Here is a 27,870-nt window from a genome sequence, read left to right as displayed (position 1 = left end):
CCATTCATTAAGGGCCCACTAGACGCAGAGCCAGGGATAATACAAGGAAAAATATGGCATAGTCTCTGCCTTCAGCTTATAGCCTAGGAAGAGAGAAAATTTAGAGCAGGAGATGCCTTTTTTTTTTTTTAGAGGTTGGAAGGCAAGGCAATTGGGGTTAAGTGACTTGTCCAAGGTCACAAAGATAAAGTGTCAAATGTCTGAGGCTGAATTTGAACTCAGGTCCTCCTGACTCCTGGACTCCCCCTCCTCCCTTTCCAATGGTCTTAAGCCTTACTCCCCCACCATTCTCTTCATTACAGTGAGCCTGGCCTCCTGGTCATTCCATGAACAAGCCACTCCAGCCCTTGACTCTGGGACTTCTCTCTGGCTGTCTCCCATGCCTGGAACACTCTCCCTCCTCTGCTCTAACTACTGACTCCCTGCCTTCGTTTAAGTCCCAGCTAAAATCCCACTGTCTACAGGAAGCCTTACTCAATCCCTTTTCATTCCAATGTCTTCCCTCTGCTAATTTCCTATTTATCATTTATATAGCTTGCTCTGTATAGATTGATTTGTATGTCATCTCCCCCATTAGACTGTAAGCTCCTTAAGGGCAGGGACTGTCTTTTGCCTCTTTCTGTATCCCCAACACTTAGCACAATGCCTGGCACATAGTAGGCTTTTAAAGAATTTGAACTGGGGGGGGGCAGCCAGGTGGCTCAGCGAGTAAGAGCACCGGCCCCCAGTTTTGGGATGACCTGGGGGGTCGAATCTGGGCTCAGATACTTAGCACCACATCCAGAAATAACTGGCCATGTAACCTTGAGCAAGTTACTTAACCCCAATTGCTTAAAAAAAAAAAAGAATTTGAACTGGGGCAGCTGGGTCTTGCAGTGAATAGAGCACTGGCCCTGGAGTCAGGAGGACCTGAGTTCAAATGAGGCCTCAGATACTTAACACTTACTAGCCATGTGACCTTGGGCAAGTCACTTAACCCCAATTGCCCCTCCAAAAAGCAACCAAAAAAAAAAAGAACTTGAACTTAACCCTATAGACAATAGGAAGTCATTGAAATTTCTTGATTTTGGAAGCAACCTGGTCAGTCATATGCTTTAGGACAATTATTGTGGCAGAATGCCGGAATGGATTTGAGGGAGAAAGATCGGAGGCTTAAGAGGTTAATTCTATTGTCCCCAGAGTTTGGGGCTCTGTCACTTGGGCCAGATTCCAGGGGTCCCACCCTTACTTCTAAAGCCAGTCCAAGCCGCAGTCAGATTTCTCATCAGCCTCGCTTTCCAGGCTTGGCTTGGGATCCACCCACTAGTTCCAACCCTTAACTCCTGTTTTCACAGTCCAGTTGCCCAGACTCTAAAAAGGTGGCAGTATTCTGTACATCTACAGACCTTTTCTTATACTAACCTTTCTTTTTCCAAAGCAGATAGCCTGGTACCACAAAACTATGGAAGTATATAGGAAGTTGTAGCTGTAAGGTCCTCAAACAATAGAATGTTACAACATAGAATGCCAGAGCTGAAAGGACCTGAAGGCACCATCTTGTCCCATGCCTCCATTTTACAGATGAAGACAGTGAGGCTCAGAATCATTCCCATTCTCTGCTGCTCTCCCATTTCTTTCAAGCCTTTAATGGTGGCTGCTCTCCGCCCTGGTGTCTTTACAAAATCTCTCCCTTTTCCTTCCTCATCTTTCCCTCCCAGGATTCTGGAGCTCCACAACTGGCTTGCCCAGACATCTCCCTCACACAGATGGCCTGGCAAACAAGTCTCTTTAAGCACCAACATTAGTATATCAAAAACTCCATTTATACTGGGTTTACTCCCACCTCAACCAAGCACAGAGACTCTTATAAAAAATTTTTTTGAAGTTTATTTTGATTCTGAACTTAACTACAATCAAATTAATAGGGCATCTCTATATATAGAAGAGAAAAAAAGAGGATGGGGATTATATATAAAACTGTAGAACTTTTCTTTTTTTAATCAAATTAGTTCAAGCTGTAGCTTTCAAAGCTGTCCTACTTGTTTGTGCTTCTTACTGGCTTTCTTCTTGTTCTTTTCATTAAAAAAAAATTCTTAAATAACTCTTCCTTCTTTACTTCATTTCTTTTTCCTTATTTCTCTCCTATCCTATTACTCCATTGGGTAGGTGAAAGGCTGTGTGTGTGTGTATGTGTGTATACACACACAGGCATATGCATATATATGTGTGTGTATGTATATGTAAATATGTATGTATGTATGTATGTAAAGTCAATAAATTCCCAAACTGGCTACAAGCACAGATATTCTCAAATCCATGCAGCCTTTTTATGATTTGGAGGTAGTGGTGAGGAAGAGGGTTACCATATAAAGACATATAGAAACAAATCTCTGGGCCACTTTGCCCTTTTCTCCATAGCTGTTTGGAGCCAGATTGGCCAAAGATGTCTAAGCTCACCATTGGGAACATTCAAAGTGAGTTGGACCTGAAAACAACCTAGGGTCAAGGCAGGTGCCCACAGTGGGGATGATTCACACACAGGCATCATCTCCCTGAGCCTGTCCCAGTCAGGTGCTACATGACCAGAACTTCAGAAAACATGGATCCACCCAGGATTGGGGATGGGCAGAGGAAAGGCAAAGAGAAGCCAGAAAAAGTCGAGGCTCCTCTGTCTGTGAACTGTCCATGCTGACCCAACATTGGTATGTTCATTTGGGGGCATCCCAATATAGCAAACAGACTGCTGCATTAGGAGTCAGAGGCCCTGGTTTTAGATCTCAGCTCTGATATTTTCTACCTGTGGGATACTGAACAAATCCCTTTATTGATCTCTGCCTCAGTGGGACTATATGACCTCTGGGGTCCTTTTTAGCTCCAGAGATATGAACCTATGATGAACAAGATGGACAAGACTAACATAAAGCTTTGTCAGTACATTCTAGCCATGACTGAGGGCCAGATATAGGGAGTGATTTCCCCAAAGTCCCCTAGGGAGGATGTAACAAGAGTATGGAGCAGGACCCTCTCCTTCACACCACCTTCAGAGACCAGTCATCTGATCAGGGTGATATCCCCAAGCACAGCCAGCTAAGAATGTAGTGGTGGTCACTCAAGCCCAGGCTGGGCATGCCCGACCTTTGAATGGAGGGCCAACCACTCTCTGAATGACATCACAGGATTTGGAGATAAAAGGGTCTTAGAGCACCATCCAGTAACCAATACACTCATTTTATGGAGGAGAAAATTGAGACCCAGAGGAAGGCAAGTTACTTGCATGGAAGCAACACAGAGTAATAATTCAGAGAACACCGAGCCTGGAGCCAGGAGACACTCTGGACCACATGCAACATTGCTCTATGACGATAACAGAGGATGCTGGCATTTTGAATCTTGATTTCTTCATCTGTAATATGGGTATAATACCTATAGTGCCTCACTTGCTGGGCTGTTATGAGGATCACAAGGTAAAAAGCATGAAGTCCTTTGTGGACCCTGAAGCTCTATAGGCAGGACAGCTGTTATATAGCATTGTCCCAGTTCATACAGCAAAGAAGACCTTGGATCTCAGGGTTGCCAAATCAGGGGAACTGTACGGAACAGGCCTGGATCTGGCCATTAGTCAGTCTCTCTTAGGTTCTTGTTTGGCCATAATGGGCAACTTCAAGACTGAATGATGCCTCTATCACTGACTTAGGATGGGGGGGGGGAGGGGTGGAGTGGACAATCTTAGAACACAGGATGTCAGAGCTGGGAGGGCCCTTAGAACATAGAATGTAAGAGCTGGGAGGGGCCTCAGAACACAGGATGTCTGAGCTGGGAGGGGCCTCAGAACACAGGATGTCAGGGCTGGGAGGGCCCTTAGAACACAGGATGTCTGAGCTGGGGAGGGGTCTTAGAACACAGGATGTCAGGGCTGGGAGGGCCCTTAGAACACAGGATGTCAGTGCTGGGAGGGCTCTTAGAGATCATTTAATCTAAATTCCTCACTTTCCAGAGGAGGAATCTGAGGTTCAGGGAAGAGTAGAGATTTATCCAAGATGAGGCTCTTCGGTAACAGTTGCTTGGCTGGCCGGGGTGCATCTATTCAAAAGAGGAATGCGCCTAAGGAACACAAATTCTCTTCCTTTCCCTCCAGTTGGTGGTTCCGGAGCAGGGCCTGAAGTGAGGGTGTGGTTTTTCCTGGCTCATCATTAATCCCTGGCCCGCTCCTGTCTTGGCTTGTGGCTCCCTCTCCCTCCTCCTCCGCTGGCCCTTCTCAGCGGCCCTGGGAAAGTGCTGAGCCTGCAGCCTGCCCTGCCATGAAACTGACTACATTCTTAGATGTTCCTGAAGGGCCACGAGGGACCCCACACTGACTGAGATCATCGTTTCTAGACCCCCACAGCCTGGGACTCCTCCCCACAGGGAGATTACAGATCTGTTCTCACCTCTTAGTGCAAGGAAGGAATCTAAAAAGAAGCTGCTCAAGGGACGGGTCAGGGAGCTGCCCTTCAGAGAAACCTGGGGTGGACCTTATCCTCAGTGGGCTAGCCACAGTGGGCCTCAGTTTCCTCAGTCTCAGTTTGGGAATAACCACTCTAGAACCAGCTACTCCCCAGGGTTTTGTGAAGAATGCAAGCCTAAAGGCCTTTCCAGATGTGAGTTATTCATCTTATCAGTGTGATGAGGAGGAGGTATGCCTGCTGCTCCCTGCATGTCCCGGCCAGGGGGATCCTGGGGACGTTATTATTGAGTTCCATTTCACCACCATTCCAGGACCTCCTCTGTGTGTGTTTGAAAGGCTGTCCATCAAACAATACACATTTATTGAGGGCATACTATGCTCTGGGCACTGGGCTAGGTGCTGGGGATACAAAATCAAAAAAGGAACCAGCGCCTGCACGCAGGGAACTTACTGTCTTTCTTTCCCTTGGAAAAATCATTAGATTTGCCAACATGATTTTCCTCAGGTGCAGATCCAATCACCTGACCCATCTATTCTGTCAAGTCCAATGGCTTCCTGTTTACTCCAGAATAAAATGTAAATGTGTCTGTTTAGCTTTTGAAACCTCACATGACCTATTCCCTCTGGCTTTTTTTCTTTCTTGAGGCAATCAGGGTTAAGTGACTTGGCCAAGGTCACATAGCTAGTAAGTGTCTCAGATTGGATTTGAAGTCAGGTCCTCCTGACTCCAGGGCGTGTGCTCTATCCACTGTGCCACCTAGCTGCCCTGCCCCCCATTCTGTCTTGCCACACTCATTGGACATTTCTCTCCTGCATGTTGTGATCTAGCCAAATCTTTCTGTTCCTATAGAAGGACATCACCTCCCACCTCCACACCTTTGCACTGGCTGTCTCCCATGCCTGGAATGCGCTCCTTCCTTCCTTTTGCCAGCACGTAGCACAGTGCCTGCTACATAGTATACAAGAATAAGTGTTTATTAACTATTACTGACTCTAACTCTTAGTACCCTCTTTGTCTTTAAGACTCAGCACCACCACACAGAGACATGAAGCATATCCTGATATCCCAACTGCTGAGATATCCTTCCCAAATGACCTTCTATTTAACCCCTTTGTACTATATTTATTGTTGTTCAGTCCTGTCCAACTCTCCATGACCCCATTTGGGATTTTCTTGGCAGAGATACTGGAGTAGTTTGTCATTTCCTTCTCCAGCTCCTTTTACAGATGAGGAAACTGAGGCAAACAGGGTGAAGTGACTTGTCTAGGGTCATACAGCTAGTAAGTGTCTGAGGCTGGATTTGAACTCATGAAGATGAGTCTTCCTGATTCCAGGCACAGCTCTCTATGAACTGTGGCGCCCTCTAGTTGCCCATACTATATTTATACAGTTCATTTTACTTGTATGTTGCATGTACTTATTGAGGAAAAGGTAAGGGAACAAGCATATTTTTAAATGCCTACTACGTGGCAGGCAGTGTGGCAAATATTTTATAAATATCTCACTGGAACCTCCCGACAATCCTGGGAGGTACATATGCCATTACCACCTCCATTTTACAGGGGAAGAGACAGACAGAATGACGCATCTGACATTACCCTTCTAGTAAGCATCTGTGATGGGATTTGAACCTGTCTTCCAGTCTCTAAGCTGTATCCTCTGCTTATCAGTAGAAACCTTCAAAGTAAGGCCAGATCAGAGGGGCTGAACACACTGCCTGCCTATGGACTCCACAGCACTCCTAAGTGCAGCCCAAACCAGATTACGATTCCTGATTTTAATGTGCTGATGTATTAATCAAAATAATATGTGTATTATGTAAATCTATGCATGTATACATATATACACATGCAGGTGGTGTCCTAAGTCTGTGTGTGACTGTGTGTGACTGGCAGAAATCATGGGCACAGCATGGTGCCTCCCATTTTTCTGAGTCTGACACCCCTGGACTAGGGAACCATTTGCTCAACACAGGCTGGGAATTCACCAAATATTTCTCACCTGCCATGTGTACAGCTTAGAATCAGGTGAGTTCTGGGTTCAGATCTCACCTCTTCCACTTCCTAGGTTTGGGACCATGGGTCAGAACTGTCCTCATCTGTAAAAACATGGGCATGATGACACATAAAGTGCCTCATCCACAGGCTACTGGGAAGGTCCCCCTCTAGGCTAATGTAGTATAAAGTATCCCAAAAGTCTTAGTGCAGGTTTAAGCTTAAACTATTGTTCAGACTTTGAGGATACCCTGGGCAGAAAGGACTCCCCAGAGCACACTAGAGGTCAGCTTCTACAAATACAAAGACCCCAAAATGGGACCTTCCCAATCCTCAAAGAGTTTATTTTCTCCTGGCAATGTCATGGTAACATCCTGTGCAGGTAGTGTTGGACCAGATGACCAGGACAGTTCTCCAGCAAAGTGGATGGAGTGCTGGACTTGGTACCAAAACAACTTTGGGTTCAAATCCTGACTTTGACTAGGTGGTGCAGTGGATAGGGTGCTGGGCACGGAATCAGGAAGACTCATCCCCTGGAGCTAAATCCAACCTGTGACATGTACTAGCTGTGTGACCCTGGATCAGTCACTTCACCCACTTCTCTTCAGTTTCCTCATCTGTAAAATGAGCTGAAGAAGGAAATGGTAAACTGTTCCAGTACCTTTGCCAAGAGAACTCCAAATGGGGCCATGACTGAAAAATGACTCACCAGCAACAAACTTGTGTACACGAAGTGACTTAATCTTCCTGAATCTCATTTTTTAAATCTGCAAAGTGGGAACAATCACATGAATAATAAGAATAACTTTTACCAGGCACCTTTATGTGCCAGTCACTGTACTAAGCTCTTTAGATCTCATTTGATCTCATTAGATCTCATTTGATTCTCCTAACAAACCTGGGAGGTAGGTGCTATTATTATCATCACCATTTGACAAGTGAGGAAACTGAGGCAGACAGAGGTTAAGTGATGTGCCCAGGGTCAAATAGTTATGATGCATCAGATTTGAGCCCAGATCTTCCCGACTCCAGGTCTAATTCTCCATCCATTTCAACAACTGGCTTTCCTCAAATACCTTCAAGGCATTCCTCATTGCACAATTTTTTCTCTTTGTGGGGCGAGAGCTGAGTCACCAGCCTCCCCATTGCTCATCCTGCCATCTCCAGGTGTTTCTTTCCTTCATGCTCTTCCCCACATCTGGAAGGCCCTTCCTTCTCCGATGCAATGCCTCCCCAACTGTCAAGGCCTAACTCAAATGTTTTCTCCTCCAGGGAAGCTTCCTTCATTCCTCTCCCCCTGCTGGAAAAGGATTTTCATTCCCTGGGCCTTTGGTGGCCCTTGGTCTATCTGTCCCTTACGCACGCTTCTTGGTATATTTCCTATCCTATCCATCTGTATATGTGTTCTGTGCTATAACTAGACCATAATCCTCCTGAGGTCTGGCCCCCTGTCAGCATGGCTTAGATGTGAGAGGCCTGGATTTGGAGTCAGGACGACCTGGGTTTGAATCCTGCCTCTGACACTAGCTAGCTGTGTGCACCTGGGGGCAAATGACAACCTCTCTGAGACTAAGCTCAGAGATCATTCTAGCTGCAGAGTCTCCTTTCCAGGGTTGAAAGGGGTAATATATGTGAAGGGCTGTGCAAAGTTCAAAGGGCCATAGAAATGAGAACTCTTATTGTTTATCAGCTAGTTTTCCCAGTGGTTAGAGCACCTGGAGTCAGGGGGCCCTGAGTTCAAATCCAGCCTCAGCTCTGTCCTAACTGGGCAAGCACTCTCAACCTAAGTTTCCCCATCTGTAAAATGGGGATAATAACAGCCCCTACCCTCCCAGAGTTGTTCCGAGGATCAATGATTGTAAAATAATTGTAAAGCACCTAGCACAGTTTCTGGCACATAGTAGGGGCTTATCAGATATTAGATATCAGCATCTTTATGTTTCTTCCTGTACCGCCTTGCATGTTACTCTGCACATAGGGTCATGGAATCCCAAAGCCGGGAGAGATATTGGACACTCAGTGCCCTCCAACTTCCCCTCCCAGCTCTAAGTCTGTGTTTCTATGAGCTGAGGTTTAGAGGGGGTTTTAAAGTCTGCAGAGCTCTCAACAATACAGAATGTCCCAGAAGTCTGAGTCGTTCTAAGCATCAATAGACCATAGCTGCACTAAGAGTTTTGGTACACTCCACATATCAATTCTCTTGAGCCTCTAGACGGTGCCATAAGGGAGGTACCCCATGTGACTATTTGTAAAGGCTCTTAGAACGGAGCCCAGTGCGTAGTAAATGCTGTATAAAATTCATTATTATTAATTACTGCTATCATTGTTGGTGGTGATGGGGCTTGGTCTTTCCCTCATAGATACAGATTAAAACACCTCCCCGCCTTTTCATTCTGTGTAATTTTCATCTACATTTTCCCACAAATCTTTCTCTGAGGGTCTATTCAACACCCTGGTGGCCTCTCCCTAGCTCTGCCAGGACGCTGAAGTCACTGACCAGTGACTCTGGCCATCCAGCTATTTCTTGGCTCTCATTCTGTCCATGTGACTGACCCAGGGACAATGGAGATGATTCTGCATATATTAGGCCCAGGGAGTGGGACGGATGCTGTGATTTCATTGATTTATGGGAATCCCAGATGAGGAAACCCCTCTACCAATTCATGTTGACATCTCCTCTGAGACTTACAGAGGTTAAGTGACTTTCCCAGGGTCACACAGCTAGTGTCAGAGGAGGGATTTGAAGCAGGACCACCTGACTGAGAGGTCAACTATTCATCTCCTAGGCTTTGCTGCAGATGTAAGTCTTCCCAGCTATCATTCCTGAATAGGAGGGAAGAGATAACAATACATGCCTAAAACTGCCAAAGATAGGAAGGACCTTAGAACACAGAATGGAAGAACTGGAAGGAACCCTGGAACACAGAATGTCAGCTATGAGGGAACTTAGAACACAGAATGTTTGTACCAGGAAGGGGCCTTAGAATATAGAAGGCTGGAGCTGGAAGGGACCTTAGGAGTCAGAATGATAAAATACAGAAGGCCAGAGCTGGACGTGACCTCCATTCATATCTAGAAATATGAAGGACTGCCTAAAAGCCTTCAGAATCTCATCAAGGAAGCGTCTTGGCAGTTTTACAAGAACAGATCTGACGAAAACCAGAAAGGTCCCTGGGTTCTTTGTAACTGGAAATTTTATGAGCCTCATCACTTATTTATAAAAGTCACTCCTGGCCCTGCCCTATGTGTGTGTCTGTGCGGGGTTGGGGGTGGGGGGTGGGATTTCTATTAAAGGGTCAGCCTTCTCCCAACCCAAAGGATTAATTGTGTTTGTGGCTTTAACTCTGGGCTGTTTGCAAATCAGGGAAGGATAATGAATGTCTCCCAGAGCTCAGCAGGTCAGCCCAGGAAGGCATGAGACCCTCAGGACACTCCTAGGAACAGATTGAAATCGGCAGCAGGGGGTTCCCATCATTTGAGAAGGATAAAGGGGACAGACTGCTCATCATTAAAGGGCAGCCAGATGCCTCTGGGGAGGAATGTGACGTGTGTTTGACAGGGTAACAGGTGACAGATGGGGGGGGGGGCGAAGCCTCCCATATCTAATCGATAATCCCAGGGGAAGCTTAGGTGGGTCTGGTGTAATTGCCCAAGTTGGAGCCTAGCCAATGAATGATGTCTGCCTCTTTCAACAGCTGTTGTTAACCAACATGTCTGTGCAGAGACACGGGCCACATAGAACTCTAGGAAACAAACAGGGTGTTGGAAATATGTGGCTAGGTGTTCCTCTTCCTTTTCAGAGGGTGAGTAGGGGAGTCAGAAGGCACCGTTCCTCTTCCTTTTCAGAGGGTGAGTAGGGGAGTCAGAAGGCACCATTTGGATCTCCAGAAACTTTTATCCTAACTCTCGCTCTCCGAATCATCAGAAAGAGGGATGAAGAGAAACCAGAGCTGACAATCAAGGCTTTTCTGGAAGACATTTTGGAGGCCCATGATCCCTCTTGGTTTTTGAATCATCAAAGAGTGGTGCTTACAAAATCTAGCAGCACTCTGAAAAGACAGTGAGCCTGGCATGGGAAGGGCAGGGTTCCAAGCCCTTCACTACTTACTGACCACAAATAAGAAACTTTAATGCCTTATCACCTCTCAGACACTCTTCTTCTCCCTATGGGCCTTTGCACAGACCACAGGGCTCTCTCCCTCTTCATTTCTGCCTGTTCAGTTCAACCAATTCAACAAGCACTTTGTAGCTGTTGTACCTGTCAGGAACTGTGGAAAAATGAAGCCCGTGGTTCCTCCGCTCAGGCTCGGCATCCCACACAAGGGCTTTGGTGACGGACAGTGTTCTGCAGGCTCCAACTCTGATTCCTCTCCCTTCCCCCTGACCCTGTATGTACATAGAGGCACATTTGCCACCCTGACTTCCAAGTAGAAGGCAAGTCCCTTTAGGTTTCAGGGTTTTGCCATCACAAAAAGAGCTGTAAGGAATATTTTTGCACAAAAAGGATGTTTCCCTCTTTCTTCCTGCCTAGCAGTCATGTAGCCGCATCCAAGGGCATGCATGGGACTGTTCAGTAACTTTTTGCATATAATTCCAAATTGCTTTCCAGAGTGGTTCACTCTACCAACAAGGTACCTGTTTTCCCACAGTCCCTCTCACATTTGTCATTTATTTTATTTTTGCTTTTTGGAGGGCAATTGGGGTTAAGTGATTTGCCCAAGGTCACACGGCTAGTTTTTGTGTTAAATGTCTGAGGCCAAATTTGAACTCAGGTCCTCCTCCATCTATTCTCCATCTAGCTGCCCCTATTTTCTTTTCTTTTCTTTTTTTTCTTTTTTTTTTAAAGCAATCCAGGTTAAGTAACTTGCTCAAGGTTACAACGGCCAGTTGTTATTATTTTTGTGTGGGTGCCGAGTATCAGAGGCCGGAATTGATTCCAGGTCTCCCAACACTGGGGATGGTGCTATTACTCACCTGGCCGCCCCAGCTGCCCCTATTTTCTTTGTTTTTAATCATCTTTACCAATATGATAGGTGTGACATAGAACCTTACACTACTTATTAATGATTTGCAACATTTTTGTTATGTGGTTATAGACAGCCTGGGTTTGTTCCCTTGACAACTGTCAATTGGGGAATGGCTAAATAAATTGTGAGATATGAATGGGCCATAGCACTCCCATGCTGTAAAAAAAGTGAGGAAATTAAGGACCTCAAGGAGACACAGAAACACACTGAGGTAAGCAGAACCATAACAATCCATACTCTAATATCAATATTAAAAAAATCTTTGAAGACTTTTATAAACAGAGGAAGAATGAAGTGAATAGAACCAGGACAACGATTCATACTGTGAGGGCAATATTGTAAATAGAAACATTTCTAAAGACTCATATAAACAGAGGAAGAATGAAGTGAGCAGAACCCAGAGAGCAATTGATGCCATAACAATGTAACAACAAACAGCTCAGAAAACTGGGAGAACTCTGACCTCCTCAGTAAAGGTCCCTGATTCTAGCATGCCGCCCACTTAGCTCTCAGCAGGGAGAGGACAGAATCCCTCAAGGGTAAGAATGAGGCATATTCTTTGGATATGGTCAAGGAAGGAATTTGTTTTACTTGACTGTTCATATTTGTTACAAGAAATTTGGTTTTCTTTTTGTCTAACAGGGAAAGAAAATAGATTTCTGTTCATTAAAAAAAATTAACTCTAATTTTAAAAAAGCAAGTAAGCTTCTTGAGGATGAGGATGGTTTAATTTTTGTCTTTGTATCCTTGACACCTAGCATAAAGTATAGAACAGAGGATGCCCTTAACCAACACTTGTGGAACACTTTGTGATAGAAAAGAACCGGAAACCAAGCTAATGTTTATTAGTTGGGAATATTACTCAACAAGTTGTGGCATGTGAATGTAATGGGATATCACTGCGTGCTTTAAAGAGGGATGAATATGATGAATACAGAGAAGCATGGGAATAGGCCATAAATTATACACATTTTCACATATTTTGATGTATTGATGAATGAGTTACAATGATTTTTTTCCTCCTCGTTCTTTTTTTTTTCTTTAAAAATATTACTTGTAGGGGCAGCTACCGTGTTTCCCCGCTAATAAGACCTATCCCGAAAATAAGCCCTCCCCTTACTGTGTAAGATTCCACTAAAATAAGCCCTCCCCCAAAAATAAGCCCTATTGAGATTGCTACTATAGTGAAGGTGATCCCCTGCGCTACACGCTACATTACGGTACCCTCTGTATGCACCGTTGCCCCCCGTGAAACGCATGCCGCGCTCCAAGCTGCATCCAATCAGAGCTGCAGCAGTGAGCGCGTCATGCTGTTCTTCCCCAGTGATTTGCTTATTGAATAAAGGTACATTTTTTTGTTCACATTTACCTGTTTATTAAAATTGCTGTCAATGTTCATTAAAATAAGCCCTCCCCTGAAAATAAGCCCTCTGGTGTTTTTCTGTCCAAAAAAAAATAATAAGACAGTGTCTTATTATTGGGGAAACACGGTAGGTGGCACAGTGAATAGAGCACCCTGTCCTGGAGTCAGGAGGACCTGAGTTCAAATCCGACCTCAGACACTTCACACACTTACTAGGTGTGTGAATTTGGGCAAGTCACTTAACCCCGATTGTCTTGCCTTCTCCCCCTCCAAAATTAAAAATACTACTTATTATATGAGATGCCTCTCTGGAAAGGAAAAAAGGAAAAATACTATGGAAAATTAAGAGATGTATAAAAAGAAAAGATAAAAACTTATTTTTAAAAAGTTCATGGTTAGAGTTAGGGTTTAGGGTTAAAAACAAAAATTTCAATAACAATTCAAAACTTTTTAAAAAACAACTACACCCTGGGCTCCAATTTGCCTTCCCAGGTTTATCTAAAACTTCTCCTTGTTACAGACCCCAAACTCCAGCCTATTTAGATTATTCACTGCCCTAACCGCATTTCATCTTTCACTTTCTCATCTCTGTTCACATTTTCCCTCAGTCTTAACTCAGGCTACCCAGAACAATCTCTACCTCTTAAGGGATCCCTTCTTTCCCTTTAAGAACCAGCTGAGACTTTTCAACATACTCAACAAGACACTGTCCAGTCTTAACTTGAAGTCTTCCAATCTGGGTGGGTGGGGGAACCCAAGACATCCCCAAGCCATCACTGCACTTCAGGACAACTCAATTCTTAGGAATTTTTTCCTTCCATCAGTAACCTCTACCACTGTGGTTTCTGGATCTTCCTGCACGGACCAGGCAGAACAAGCTGAAATTCTCTCCCATATGACAATCCTTCAAATACTTGAGGATAGATATAGTGTCCCCTCTGAGTATTCTCCAAGTTAAACACACCCATTTTCTTTAAACTGACCCCTGCATGGCATGAACTGAAGACCCCTCCCCAAACTATTAGTATCATTCCTAAAATGTGCCCAGCTCTGAACACAATGGTCATGATGTTGTCTGTCTAGGCCAGAGGACAAGACCAACATTCTCCCTGGATGACACTGGCTCTCTTGGTTAGCCCATTATACCAGGCTTTGGTGAGCTGAAATGAATGGGGCTGAGGTGACTCAGACTCCCTCCCACTGTACTGTGTCCCTTCTCATCGCTGAGCTCCTAGAGCTAGGCCTGGGCCAGAGCTGGTAAAGGAGAAAAGAAACTAGCTGGATAACAGACTCAGCTTGTTGGGAAAAGGGGAGAACTAGAACTTTCTTGAGGCTGGCTTAGCACGAAATCCAACCAATGACAGTAAAGCCCAGGCAGGGGATCTGAGTTCAAATCCTGGCTCTGTCTGAATGACCTTAGGCTCCACATATACTCTAGGGATGCAGCCTTTCATGTGCCTAATTTGTACAATTTCACCAAATTCCTTATGGGCAGCTAGGTGGAGTAGTGGATAGAGAGCTGGGCCTGGAGTCAGGAAGACCTGAGTTCAAATGTAGCCTCAGATACCTACTAGCTGTGTGTGACCCTAGGCAAGTCACTTCACCCTCTTTGCCTCAGTTTCCTCATCTGTAAAATGAGCTGGAGGAAGAAATGGCAAACCACTCCAGTGTCTTTGCCAAGAAAAGTCTGGAAGAGTCAGACACAACTTAAAAATGACTGAACCACAACAGCAAATGGGTAGATTGGGCTATGGATTATGGATGACTTCTGAAGTCCTCCATCCCATGGCAACTGATAAGACCTTGCCCTGGGAGTGGGAGAGGGAGCAGCCAAGGAGACTGAAGACATTCACAGGCTTTCTAAGCATTTCCAAGATCCTCTCTAGGCAACAAACAAAGAAGAGAGCTGACATCCTTATGGCCAGCCTTCCTTCATTTTGGAGGCTCTCCCCAGTTTCTGTCTTCTCTCCCTGTCCTGCCCAGGACAGGAAAAGCAGAAGCCACAGGGGCCCCCAGCAATAAACCATCTTATCCTCCTGAGCAGGAGGTCCCAGCCTGGAGTCTGGGCCCCCAAGGCATCTATGGATTTCAGGAACTCTAGGAACTTGGATGAAAAAAAAAAAGCCTCTTTCATTGAAATTCTGCATCTTCTTCAATTATTTAAAATCCTTATTGTGAGAAGGGGTTCATAGGTGTCCCCAGACAGCCCACAGGGACCAGCACAAAACACAGGTTAAGGACCCCCTTCCTGAAGGCAGCTACCTCAATCAGCAGCCTGTCCTCCCCCACACCTCCTCATCTACAAATAAAGCTTCAACTCACGGGGTAATACTCTTCTTGGGGGGAGCCTTGATGGGCACATTTGGATCGTAGTAGCCTGGCCCAGGGACAAAAGATTTTATCTTCGAATCTCGAACAGTTTTTGATTTGAAACCACAGCCGAGAAGTTTAGGGGCCTCCTTCACCAGGGTCTCATTAATCTGGTAATGTCCTAAGAAGGAAGAGTCGTGAGGAAGAATGAGAGAATCTCCTCAGATAAATAAGAAGTAGGGTTAGAGGCCTAGGTACTGGGACCCTCACAAACAAAAGGAAATCACAGGCTGAGCCAGCTAAGGTTATTTAAAAACCAAAAACTGAAAACCACCCCCTGCTCAAATGAGAAAGGGCAGCTTGGAAAAAAAAAGGATGAGAGGAGATCCGAGTTGGGGGGTGGGGGGGAAGGGAGCAGGGCTTAGAATATGGAATGTCAGGGCTAGGAGGGGACTTAGAACATGGCATCTCAGAACTGGGAGGGGCCCCAGAACCCTGAAAGTCAGAACTGGAAAGGTCTGAAGGTCAAAGTTGGAAGGGTCCTTAGAACACAAAATGTTCACCCTAGATCATAGTTTGTCAGAGCTATAACTCAGCTTAGGTTACTGTTTCCCCCTCCCAATTTAAGAGATGAGGACTCTGGAGCCCAACGTCACACAGTAAGGCAGACAGAACAAAAACTGACCTAGGTCTTCTCGTTCCTAGCCTGGGCCCTCTTTTCATTACAGTAGGTAATCTCACAAAATTGGTGAACAATCCTGTTCTTAGGAAACACAATATAGTATATTTTGGCATCTCTGTATAAAAGGGAATCCACTGAGGGGAATTACAGTGGGAGCAGATCAAAGTTCTCCCTGCAGTGAAGAGGGAATCAGACTTTGGATTCTGGTTTAGGAACCTAATAGTTGCATAATCTTGGATAAACCCCTCAGTCTCTCCTTTCCTCATCTGTAAAATTGGGACAACAATACTCCCCCAGAGCTGTTGTCAGGAAAATCTTTTATAAACCTTTCAGTGTTTTTTATTCTTCAGCTTTGAGAGAGACAAGTATGAAACCAGATAGTAAGAGTTGTCTGGAAAGACACTGGACTTTCACAGACTACCTTAGGGGAGGGTGGGATCTTTGGGGGAGGGCAGGAATTATCGGTGCTGGCAAGCACACCAGAACCTCAGAAGAAAATGATTAGCGTTTCCAAATAAAAACCTAGGCAAGTCTCGAAGGGCCTGGCTCACTCAGCTGCTCCCCCTGCCCCCAGCTCCATAATAGGGAAGGCCAATGACTGATAGCAAAGCCCTTAGATCACCCAAGCACAATGGGCCCTGCTGGGAGGACAAGGGCACAGCAGGACTTCCAATCTCTCCTCCACATCTGTTGGGGATGAAGAGGAAACATCTGTAATTATCCCTTCCAGGGAGTGGGGAGGATTTGCCCGGAAAGCCCCCAGGCTTCGGGGAGGTTTGCCCACAGCCCCTGATTCACTGGTCTTCCAGCCCATTTGGCTGCTCTGAGCTGCTGAAGCCAGGCCTTGGTCCTCGAAGGCCTCCGGACCAATGTGGGAGGCCCACTGCAGTGCTGAAGGGGGAGATTCTTTGTTGCTTTTTGCTCACCAAATTCTGTCTGGCACCATTTTTGTGGCCCACTTCATAATCTTTAAAGCACTAACATGGCAATGATTGTTACCTTTGCTGTTATCCTTGTCAAACACACTACGGACAGCCCATTCCAACTGCACTTCTCACTGTTCCCCAACCCCATCCCTCCTTCTCCCTACCCCTCAGTATTTGTATAAGGTCAGAGAACCAGGGCTCTTCTAGACCCTCTCCCCATTATACAGATGAGGAAACTAAGGACCAGAAGGGCTTGCTGATTTGCCTAAGATCACACAGAGAGTAAGGACTCAATCTGAAAGCAGGCCCCTCTGCCTCTAGAGGACTATAGGACTCTATAGTCCTCTCATTCTATACAGCTGGAGCATCGTAGGCACTTAATAAACATTTCCTTCCCCCCCCTTCTTTCCCCTCCTTCCTTCCTTCATACCTTGCTCACTCCTTGGGGAGGTATATTCTATCCCTCCTCACCTTTGTCTGCTGAAATCCTAACTCTCAAGGCCACTTCCTCCAGGAAGCCTGCCTTGATCTTCTCTCCAGTCCTCTCTCATCACAGACTAAAGGAATCTCTTCTTCCTCACCTCCTTCACACTTCTCACATCCTACTTAGTATTATACTCATGTATGTATGTGTCTAATACTCCCCTGTAGCTTACAAACCCCTTGAGGGCCAGGAATGGAAAGCAGCATGAGGCAGTAGAGGAAGATTTAGAATCAGAGGACCTGGGTTTGAATCCTGCCTCTGCCATTTACTGCACCTGTGTGGCCTTGGATAAATCACTTTATCTTCCTAAGCCTCAGTTACTGCATCTGTAAAATGAGAAGACTGGAACAGAGGCCTCTGAAGCTCCTCTCAACACTGTTATAAGCCCCCTCTGCCCCTTCAAATTCTAAAGCTGTCAGTGTCTTTTTTCCTTTCAGTTCTGCATTCCTAATGCCATGCACACATAGTAGGTGTGCTTAATAACTGTTTACAGAAGTGAATCTAGTGGGATTCTTTTCTCAAAACGAAGGAGGCTTTGTTTGGCTACAAGGCTGGTAGGAGTCAGTAGGGTACTAACTTCCTCTTGCGGTTTCTTTGCCCAGAAAGGTAGGGTGGGTCTTTCCAACTTTATCCTGTTATTTGTTAAGATCTGACATGCTCCATAATTCTGTCTGTGGCCAGGAAAAATCCCATGGCCTGAAAGATGGTCCTTCTGCTCCCCAGTGTAGCTCAGGCATGCCGGGCTGCCCAGATACCACATGGCTGTGGGGGGCGGAGAAGAAGGAGGGGGCAGGAGAGTGGGGGTGACAGCCTGGGTCTGCCACACACTATGTGATACTGGACACCTCCTCCCACCTTTCACCACTCCTACTCCCCTGTAGTTTTCTCTGCTATAACATGGAGATCTGAGGTCAGAAGACCTGAAATTGAATTCTGGTTCTCCTGGTTACTCCTCATATGAACCAGACCTCACTTTCCATAGCTGTAAAATGGACAGGCAGACCTGATGATCTCCAAGGTTCCCTCCAACTCCAAATCCACAATCCTGTGAGACCTGCCAGCCCTTCTTCACAGGTCTGTTGATTGGATAAACTCCATGCTGACAGTGTTTTGTAATTATGGAGTCCCATAGACTTCCAAGCTGTTATTCATCAGGAAATAATGAGATGTGGTGGGTAGAAGGCTGGCCTCCAAGACAGGAAGATGTGGAGTCAACCTCTACCTCAAATGCATCCTGGCTCTGTGGCCCCTTTTCAGTGTCCCTAGCTATTTACTAGCTGTGTGACCCTGGGCAAGTCACTTTCCCTCTGCCTCAGTTTCCTCAACTGTAACATGGGTATGATAAGAGTTAACTTTAACACAAAGGTCATTGTGAGGATCATACGAGGTAATATTTGTAAAGCACCTGGCACACAACAGGTGCTAAATAAATACTTCCTTTTCTCCTTCCTTTCTTTCTTCCTTTCCTCCTTCCCTTCTTTCTCTCTCTTCCTCCCTCCCCTAGTCCTCCCTTCCTTCTCTCCTTTCTTTCCTCTCTCCTTTTCTTTCTGTCCCTTCTTCCCTTCTCTTCCTTCCTTCCCTCTTTCCCTTTCTTCTTCTCGTTCTCTCCTTTCCTTTCTTTTCCTCCTTTCCTTCCTCTCTTTCTCCCTCTCCCTCCCTCTCTTCTTCCTTCCCTCCCTCTTTTCCTTCCTTCCTCCCTTCCTTTTTTCCTTCCTTCCTCCCTTCCTTTTTTCCTTCCTTCTTTTCTTCCTTCCCAGGTAGCTCCCTATGACCTTAAATTACAAAGCAGTTGTTCTGCATCGATAGAAGGAATTTCCACACTGAGAGTTCCCCACCTAGACACAAATCACAGGTCCACGCAGTAACAATAATAAAAATAATGAAGGATGGGGGCTTTGAAAGTCATATACTATATAATATGTCCAATATTCCAGTTTGAATTTTCCTGTCACTTACCTGGTGAAGGTACCAGCTTCTGTCTAGTAGGTGTGAACCCTCTTGGGGTTTTGGACAAAAACCCAGGCCGAACTTCAGGAGCACACAAACTGCTTGGTTCCTTGATGAGAAAATCCGTGATCTGTTGAGAGAGAGGTGAGGGAAGAGGGAACAATCTTCACTCATTCAACAAATACTTACTAAACATCTACTGTGCCCAAGGCCCCAAGAGAGACAGACACAAAGTAAGACCTGGATCCTGCCCTCTGAGAGTTTCCCTTCTCACAGGGAAGATCACACACACACACACACACACACACACACACACATTTCTATAATACAAAATAGAATATGAAAATGGTGTAAAACAGGTGGGAACAAGGTCACATGCTCACAGATTCAGAGCTAGAAACAACCTCAGAAATCCAACCACCTCATTTTACAGAGGTAAATTAAGACCCCATAGGATCACAGATTTAATTAGAGCTGAAAGAGACCTCAGCGACCATCTAATCCAAACCTTTTCCATCCATTTTATAGTAAAGTGAGGTGAAGCTGGTGGGGGAGGGAGAGGGGGGGTGAAGTGGCTTGCCCAAGGTCACCCAGGTGATAAGTTTTTGAGCTAGAATTTGAATCCATGTTTTATAATTCCTAAGTCAGCAGTCTGGTCCTACCGTGTGTAATGAGAGTTTAGAGGAGGTATTGTTTAATTCTAACTGGGGGATTAACGGGGAAAGTTTCATAGAAGAGACTGAATTTGACCTGAACCTGGTAGAGTTTCAACAGGCAGAGATGAGGAGAGGGCATTCTGGGCATAGCCAAGAGTGTAGCAAGGTCATGGACATGGGAACAGGTACAAAGTGTTTGCAAGTCCAATTTGGCTGGAATGCAGGGTATGTGTGAAGAGAAATTTGAGCTAAAATGGCAGGGAAAGTTCAAGCCAATGTGGGAAGAACAGATTGCAACTAATTTGTAGAGGGCTTCGAATGCCAGACAAGGTCTCTCATACTACTAGCCATGGAGATAGGATGGAGAGAGTCGGGCTCAATGATAACACAGTTAAGCAGTTTCATAACTGATTGGTTGCCCTGACCCAAATCGTAACTGATGGATGGGTATCAACCTGAAGGGGGCACTATAATTGAACACCCCAGGGATCTTAGCTTCGAGTGGTTCAACATATTTATCAATAACTTAGAGGAAGGCATGGATGGTATGTTTATCAACATCTGAAGTCAATTCAAAATTGGAAATGATAGAAAGCATAGAATACTACAGAACTGGGATTGAGAAATGGTAGCAAACTAGAATGTGACCTATATATACTAAGATGAATAATAAAAATGCTAAAAAATAAAATACTAATAACATATGAAATACTAATAAATAATATGAAAGAAAATACTAATAAAAATAAATGTAAACTCCCAGATTAGGGTTCAAAAAATCAACTGAAGAATTACAGAATGGGGGCGGTATAGCTAGACAATAACAGCTCAAGTGAAAAAGGCCTAAGGATTTTAGTGAACTGGGTTGAAGTCCTAGCTATAATATTTATTAGTTTATAATTTTGACTAGAGAAGGAAATGGCAAGCCACTCCAGTATCTTTGGCAAGAAAACCCCAAATGGGGTCAGGAAGAGTTGGGCATGACTGAAAAAAATTAACAAAAACAACAGCCAACTCTGAATAAGTCTCTTTGCCTCCCTCAGTCTCAATTTCCTCATCTGCAAAATAAATATAGTATTTGTACTGTGTACCTTATTGGGTTTTGGTAAAGAAAGTCCTTTGCTTTCCCCTCCTCAGAAACTTTTGAAAGTTCTCTGCTGCTTCTTGGATAAAATGCCAACTCCTTAGCCTGGCATTTAAGTCCTTCTCCAGTCTGGATCCAACCTACCTTTCTAAGCTTTACTTCTCTGTGTGTTCTAAGTAAATTGGATCATTCACCACCTTCCCTCCTTGGAGCTCCATACATTTTTAAACCTTCCTCTTGTTTCAAAGCCCAGCTTAGATGCTACCTCTTATATGAAGCCAGCTCAGATTCTCTCAAATGAAAATTCCTTCTCTCCCCATCAGATTGTCCCAGAGCACTCTGAATCCCCCTTTTACTCCTATCCCATTCTGCTTTGCCTCATTCTGGTTAGCACCCCTACCCCATCCCCAACAGACCATAAGCTTCTGAAGGGCATGAGATCTGGTGCTTTTTATCTCCCTTCATGCCTAGTGTACACTGGGATCTGAAATTTCCCAGACATTGGAGAAATCTGTGGTATCTGTGATTCCCCAATATGAGTATCTCCAAGCTGGTAGCAAACACCTTTCACTTAATAGATGAGTTCTGAGGCGTTGCCTGAGTCACAAGGAGGTTAAGTAATTAACTGTCAGAGTAGGGATTTGAACAAGGGTAGCAGGTTATTCACTATGCCAAGCTGCCATACCACAGACATTATCCTAGGTGGGGGTGGATATCTATCTATCAAAGAGGACAGAGCATGGGACTTAGAGTCAGGAAGAACTGAGTTCAAATCCAGCTTCATATACTTCCTAGCTGTGCAACCCTGGGCAAGTAAATCACTTAAACTTTGCCTGCCTCAGTTTCCTCTTCTGTAAAATAAAGACTACAGTAGCACCTACCTCCCAGGATTGTAGTAAGGATCAAATGAAATAATATTGTAAAGCACTTTGCAAACATTAAGGTGCCATGTAAATTCTAGCTATTTTTGTGGTCATCACTACTACCACTACCATCCTCATCCTCATCCTCATCATCATCATCATCACCATAATCATCATCATCATCATCACCATCATTTCCACTTTGAAATTTAAGCAATTGAGGTCCAATGAGATGAATTCCCTCGTCCACAATCGCATAGCTGGGATGCAAGAGAAACAGCCAGCACTCTCCTCACCACAACATGCTGACTGTAAACATACCTCACATAGACTATGTGCTTAATAAATGTTTATTGAATTAGAACTTGTAAACCCCAAAGTGCCCTATGTAAATGTAAGTTGTTATTATCACTTTCACCTTCTGGCGATGACTTTTCAATTCAGTTACATTCAACAAGGATTTTTAAATGCCTACTACATCAGGGACTCTACTGTGTGGTGGGGATTTAAGAACCAGTCTCTGCCCTCCGGCTACTTGCAGTGTTCTCACAGAGGAGAGATCAAAACACAAGTCACAAATTCAATGTAATTTGGTAGAAGGAACATGTTAGTTAGCTGTTAAGCTTCTGGGGACGAAGGGAGATAGGAATTCCAGTAGGCAGTCAGGAGGAGGGGATTCTAGGCATAGAGGACTATGTGCAAAGAAGGGAGATGGTGGACAGTACACCCTAGTCACCCCAACCTCTTGGCAATTTGAGTGGTTCAGTGGATACAGCACCAGGCTTGGAGTCAGGAAGTTGAAATGTGGCCCCAGATACTACTTACTAGCTGTGTGACTCTGGGCAAATCACTTCACCTTTGCCTCAGTTTCCTTATCTGTCAAATAGGGATAATAATAGCATCCTCCTTGAAGTGTTGATGTGAGGATCAAATGAGATATTTGTAAAGTGCTTGGCACACAGTAGACATTTAACAAATGCTTGATTCCTTCCTTCCTTGGCCACAAGATCTCTTTGTCAAACATGACAACCAGACACACACAGGGTGGTCACAGAAGAATTCTTGGTGTGCCCCGGGTCAGTGGTGCAACCTCAGATTAGGATCAGACATGTGGGTCAGTATTGCCCTTGGCTCTGCTTTCCTGGACCAGTCAGAAAGAAAGAATGTCCATCTCCAGCATCCTATCCTGCTGATAAGCAGTCTGGATAGGTTAGCGTGCTCAAGAGCTCTGAAAATGATGCCAAGCTGAGATCAGGCACGAATCAGAAATATTTCAGATGCCCTCGAGTTGCATGTCTTAGATAAAAGGCTCCCCGGGCTCCCCACAGGGGCATTTATTGGGCTGGTGAAATTGTTTGCTGGGGCCTGGGTGACTGGGCTGCCTGTGAGGCTCCCAGGTTAGGAAGTGTGTCTTTATAACCACAGATGGAATTCCTGATCTTGTGTTTACAGAAGTTGTGGGATTGCCCGTTCCCAGGGCCCCAGATAGTCAGGTGGCATGGCAGAAAGACAGAGCAAACAGATGAGGTGGATGGGACTGTGGTGGGGGCAAGAGCCAGGTCACCGAGGAGGAGATGATGGCAAAGGAAGAGGAGGCCGGGGAACAGTGACATCGGCTCTCGGCTCCCATCTCCCTCCCCCTTTAAGGGTTTCCCTTATGGCACCCTGGATAAGTAGGAAGGAAAAGGATTGTTGGTTCCCATTTCACAGAGGAAAGAACTGAGGTTAAAGAGCAAGCTGTCTTGTCCTGTGTTATCCAGCTGGGATTCACACCCAGGCCTCTCAGTTCCAAGCCTGGAGATCTGTTTTGTAGGTATTTGACCAAAAGAGGGCCAGACCTCAGAAGAGCTAACAGGATTTGCATCTTTTCACCTGTTTCCTGATGTACTAAGAGCAAGTGAAAGAAGCCTGATGCATTTCTGGTGCAAACCTGGTGCATTCTGGGAGGGTTGCTTACCTGAGCACCTGCCTGGGACCAGAGTGACACTCAGGGCATGGGGCATGGACAGAGGCTGGGGAAAAAAGGAGAGGAGGGGGGAGGGGAAGAAAGGGAGGGGAGGGAAAGGTAGAGGAGGAAAGAGCAGGGTAGGGGTCTGGTTAGAACAAGGTATAGGAGGAAAGAGAAGGGAAGAAGAGGCAGGGGAGATGAGAGAAGGCCAGAAGGAGGAAGAGAAGGGACAGGCAGAGGAGGTGAGAACAGGGCAGAGGAGGAAAGGAGAGAGTAGGGCAGGGGGGAAGGAAGGAACAGCAGACTAGAAGGAGAAAAGGAAGGGAAGGGGAGGGGAGGGACAGTAATAAATGGGGAGGGCAGGAAAGGGAAGATTCTTTAATAGAATTATCAAGTATTTAACCAGGGTGAGGCAGTGTGGTTTCATGGAGGCCCCAGCATGAAGGGAAATGTTGCTTTCTCTCCCAGCCATGGTACCACTTTCTCTGAACTGTAGTTAGTGGAACCCAGTGCTAACACCTTACACTTCAAAGTCTTCTGCCAGCCTGTGCCTTCCTGTGGTTTAGGCAGAAAGTCATTGCTAGGGAGAGAAGGGAGAGTAGTACTGGTTGGGAGGGAGTAGAGACCCTTCAGGATGAGGGGGACTTCTGGAACAGTGTCCAGGCTCTTCAGGGGAATGAGAGGGGCTTCCTAAGGACAAAGCCATCAAAATTCCCTGATAGCCTGGATCCACCACCCCCTTCCTTTTACAGACAAGGAAACTGAGGCAGCACCCCCAGGTAAAGCAGCAGCTAAAGAACAAAAGGAATGGTCCTCAGGCCCTTGGAGAAGGGCCCTAAATTCCTTTAAGAGGTCCACTTCAGGAGTGTTTGAGGGGATAGCAATGTATCTCTTTAAATCCCCCAGTATGAGGGCAAGGATTGGGATGGAAAAGACCATGAGCCATATCCTAAACCCCTTGGGAAGGGATAGAGAATGGCCTGGGGGCCAGTAGGATCCTGATGCAGTAATCTAGCCCGAGGGGCACAGCCCTCAAAAGAGGACACTCTTCTGAGTCAAGGCGACAGAGAAGGGTCTGAAGGTGGCAGCGAAAATTGAGGAGCAGGGCCATTCTTCTTCCTGACTCCATTGTCCCAGCAACAAGAGAAGGTGCCTCCAGTGTGGGCAAGACTAGCTAAGGATGTCTGCCCTGCCTTCTGGGGCACAGCCAGGTTTCTGTGGGTGCAGGGAGATGGAAGGGGAAAGATAAACAACAAAGTCTAAGAGAAAGAGTGGTTTCTGAACAATAGATGAGTAGTCCCAAAGGGCAGGCCCACATCAGGCCTTTCTTTGTACACTAACACTTAGTCCACATAGTAGGTGCTACATAAATGTCTGTTAAAAAGCAGGTAAGGCTGGGGTAGAAGGGGATAAAGGATGGGGGATGGTATCAGAGGAAGGAAATTACTGCTTAGGTAGGGAACTAGTGAATGGAAGGGATTCAGAGGAGAACAAAGGTTACTAGTGCAGAAGTGATGGATTTTCTCATCTCCCTCTTCCCCCTTACCCCCCACCCCCCCACATTTAACGTTGAATCACTTACCTCTTAATGACATTTGTCCCAGGTATGTGAATTTCTAGAGAGGGTTCTGGTATCTGGCATTTGCTTTTCAATTCAATTAACATTTATTAAGCCCCTAATAGCCACAAGGCCTTGTCAAAAACTTTGGTCAAGCACAATTTATATGGGAATTTAGTAATTTATTGTTTAAAGAAAAAAGACAGCACAACTCTAGCAACAGAAAGGTTTCCCTGAAGGACCAAGGTGTGACCTGGGCTGCCAGTATGGACTCAGCAGTTTGTTGGTGACCATTAGAGGCATGAAGCCATAAATTCATGCCCTCGAGTGGGGGCCATGAATCCTTGCTTTGTGTTGGTAATGAATCAACAGAGGTTTTGCTTGTGTGGGGAGAAGGGAAGAGCCTTCTACAGCCTGTTTGGGGTTTGAGGCTATAAAAAGGAGTTGTGTTTCAGCACCTGGGGGGGACCCCATTCTGGTGAGGGAGTATGCTGAGGATTTCAGGGCTGGAGGCAGTCTGGTACTGCTAGAAAGTGGGGTCTCCAGAAGAGCCCACCTGTCCCAGATCCTAGGACATTCTGGGATTGGAGAAAGGAGGTACATAGTGTAAAGGTGGGGAGAGGGTAAGGAAATCTTTGTAAACAAGGAAAATCCATCCATAAAAATTATGGAGAATCTCATGAAGTTTTTAAGGAAGTTGAATTCTGAGTAACAGAAAAACCAGTGGAAGAAAGTATGAAACAGGAGATAGCGAATTACCTGGGCAAAATAGCACAGACAGAGTTATTGGAGATCACTCTATCAGATTTTTTTCTTGCTTACTTGTTTTTATTTGCCCCAATGGGGAGCTCAATGGGAGAGCAGAGGGCTGAAATGATTGTGATGTGAAAACAAAAGGCATCAATAAGACATGGCTCTGAAAGAAAGAAAATAGTACTTCTAAAGATAGCATATTTTAGAAGATGATATGTGGGCCTCAGTTTCCTCATCTGTAAAAAGAGAGGGTCAGGATGGATGATCTCTAAGGGCCATCCCAGCTTAGAGCACTTTGTATTTTTCAAAGCACATGGTATTTCATTGGACCCTCCAAACTCCCCTCCCAGGGAGGCAAGTTAACCATATTAATTTAACTCAGTGAGCATTTACAGAGGCCTGGGGCAGTGTGACATAGTAAACTGAGTGCTGGATTTGGAGTCAGGACCTGAGACTGAGTCCCAGCTCTGCTCTTCACTGGCTGTGTGGCCTTGGGTAAGTCCATAAACAGTGGCTAATCAATAAACATTTATTAAGCACCTACTATATGCCAAGCACCAGTCTAAGCCCACCAGGCAAGGGGCTTTGATCAGCAGCATGATGTGGCCGCCAAACCCAACAAGCTAATGGGACCTGGTTAAAGGAAATGAAGCTTCAGGTAATATAAGGAGGTGAGAGTTCTGCCGTCCTCTGGCCTGGTTGGACCAGAGTGGGAGGGTTTTGATCAGTTTAGGTCACAAGAGTTCAGGAAGGATGTTGTTAAGCCGGATAATACCCAGAAAATAATGAGAAGCACAGCGAGGGCCCCGGAAAAAAGATTTGTGAGGATCTCTGAAGGAACTGGAAACATTTGGTGTGGAGACCTGGAGGGGAGGCCTAGGAAGGGAGGAGGAACGCTAGAAGTCTTCAATGATGTCAAGGGCTATCCTTTGGAAAAGGGGTCAGAGCTACACTTTGTCTGTCTTAAGAACCAGTAGTGGGGCATCTAGGCGGCACAGTGAATAGAGTATGGGCCCTCAAGTCAGGAGGACCTGAGTTCAAATCTGGCCTCAGACACAACACAAAACTAGCCGTGTGGCTTTGGGCAAGTCACTTAACCCCAATTGCCCCTCTAAAGAGCAAAAAAAAAAAAAAAAGAACCAGTAGCAATGGGTGAGATTTGAAGACTTGAAGTAAGGAACATTTTCCTAATAAAATAGAGGGGCACTGCCTCAGGAGGTGCTAGGGTCCCCCTCCGTGCTGGGTTTCAAGCAGAGGCCAGATGGATGCTTGCTTTGGCGGGGATGTCATTGAGGGTGGACAAGATGGCCTGTGGGGTCTCTTACAACTGGAAAATTCTGAAATTCTGAGAAGCTACTTAAACCAATCCAACCCAATCCAACCAACATTCATTGAACACCTATGCTGTGCAAGGAACTGGGGACAGAAAGTCTAAGAATCTGCCCTCCAGAAGCTCCTGTTCTACTCACTCTTTCTGGGCCTAAGTATCCTCACCTATAAAAATGTGGAGGTTGGGGGTGGGGGGTTGGGCTAGAAGAACTCTAAGCTGCCTCCCAGTTTTAGAGTCTATGACATCCATGTACACCCTGACTACCTACCCTGGTACTCTGAAAAGCAAATGCCAAAGATTCATTCGAAGGGCTTTGTCGGAGGTAGAACTAAATGCTCGCTATTGTTACCAAGCCCATGTGGACAGTGGCTTGTTTTTTTTAACTTGTAAGTCATTTTGGGTTCCCACTGGCTCCCTGGTACAGATGGTGTCAGGACTTGCTGGTAGAATTGGTGCCAAGGGAGTGACTTCCAGGTGTGTGTGTGTGTGTGTGTGTGTGTGTGTGTGTGTGTGTGTGTGTG

At 45.5% G+C, this 27,870-nt stretch overlaps 1 protein-coding gene across 2 annotated transcripts in view; it reads right to left on the bottom strand.

The window, feature by feature from the left end:
* STPG1 (sperm tail PG-rich repeat containing 1) overlaps positions 1–27,870 on the bottom strand; it is a 73,241-nt gene that overhangs the window by 5,573 nt on the left and 39,798 nt on the right. The window contains exons 5-6 of one of the 2 annotated variants that reach the window (XM_069078372.1): positions 19,167–19,287; positions 15,131–15,299 (exon numbers count right to left, since the gene is read on the bottom strand). In XM_069078372.1, coding sequence (XP_068934473.1) covers positions 15,131–15,299; positions 19,167–19,287 — 290 coding nt within the window. Of the gene's footprint in view, positions 1–1,401; positions 1,698–15,130; positions 15,300–19,166; positions 19,288–27,870 lie in introns of those variants that run through there. The other variant, XR_011166513.1, reaches the window with a different exon arrangement.

The sequence above is a fragment of the Petaurus breviceps genome, unplaced genomic scaffold, assembly GCF_028583685.1.
Source record: "Petaurus breviceps papuanus isolate PSGF00001 unplaced genomic scaffold, PetGlider_PUasm1.0 91041, whole genome shotgun sequence".
NCBI classification, from domain to species: Eukaryota; Metazoa; Chordata; class Mammalia; order Diprotodontia; family Petauridae; genus Petaurus; species Petaurus breviceps.
The sequence above is the reverse complement of the archived record's forward strand: the minus strand, read 5'-3'. Positions and strand labels throughout refer to the sequence as shown.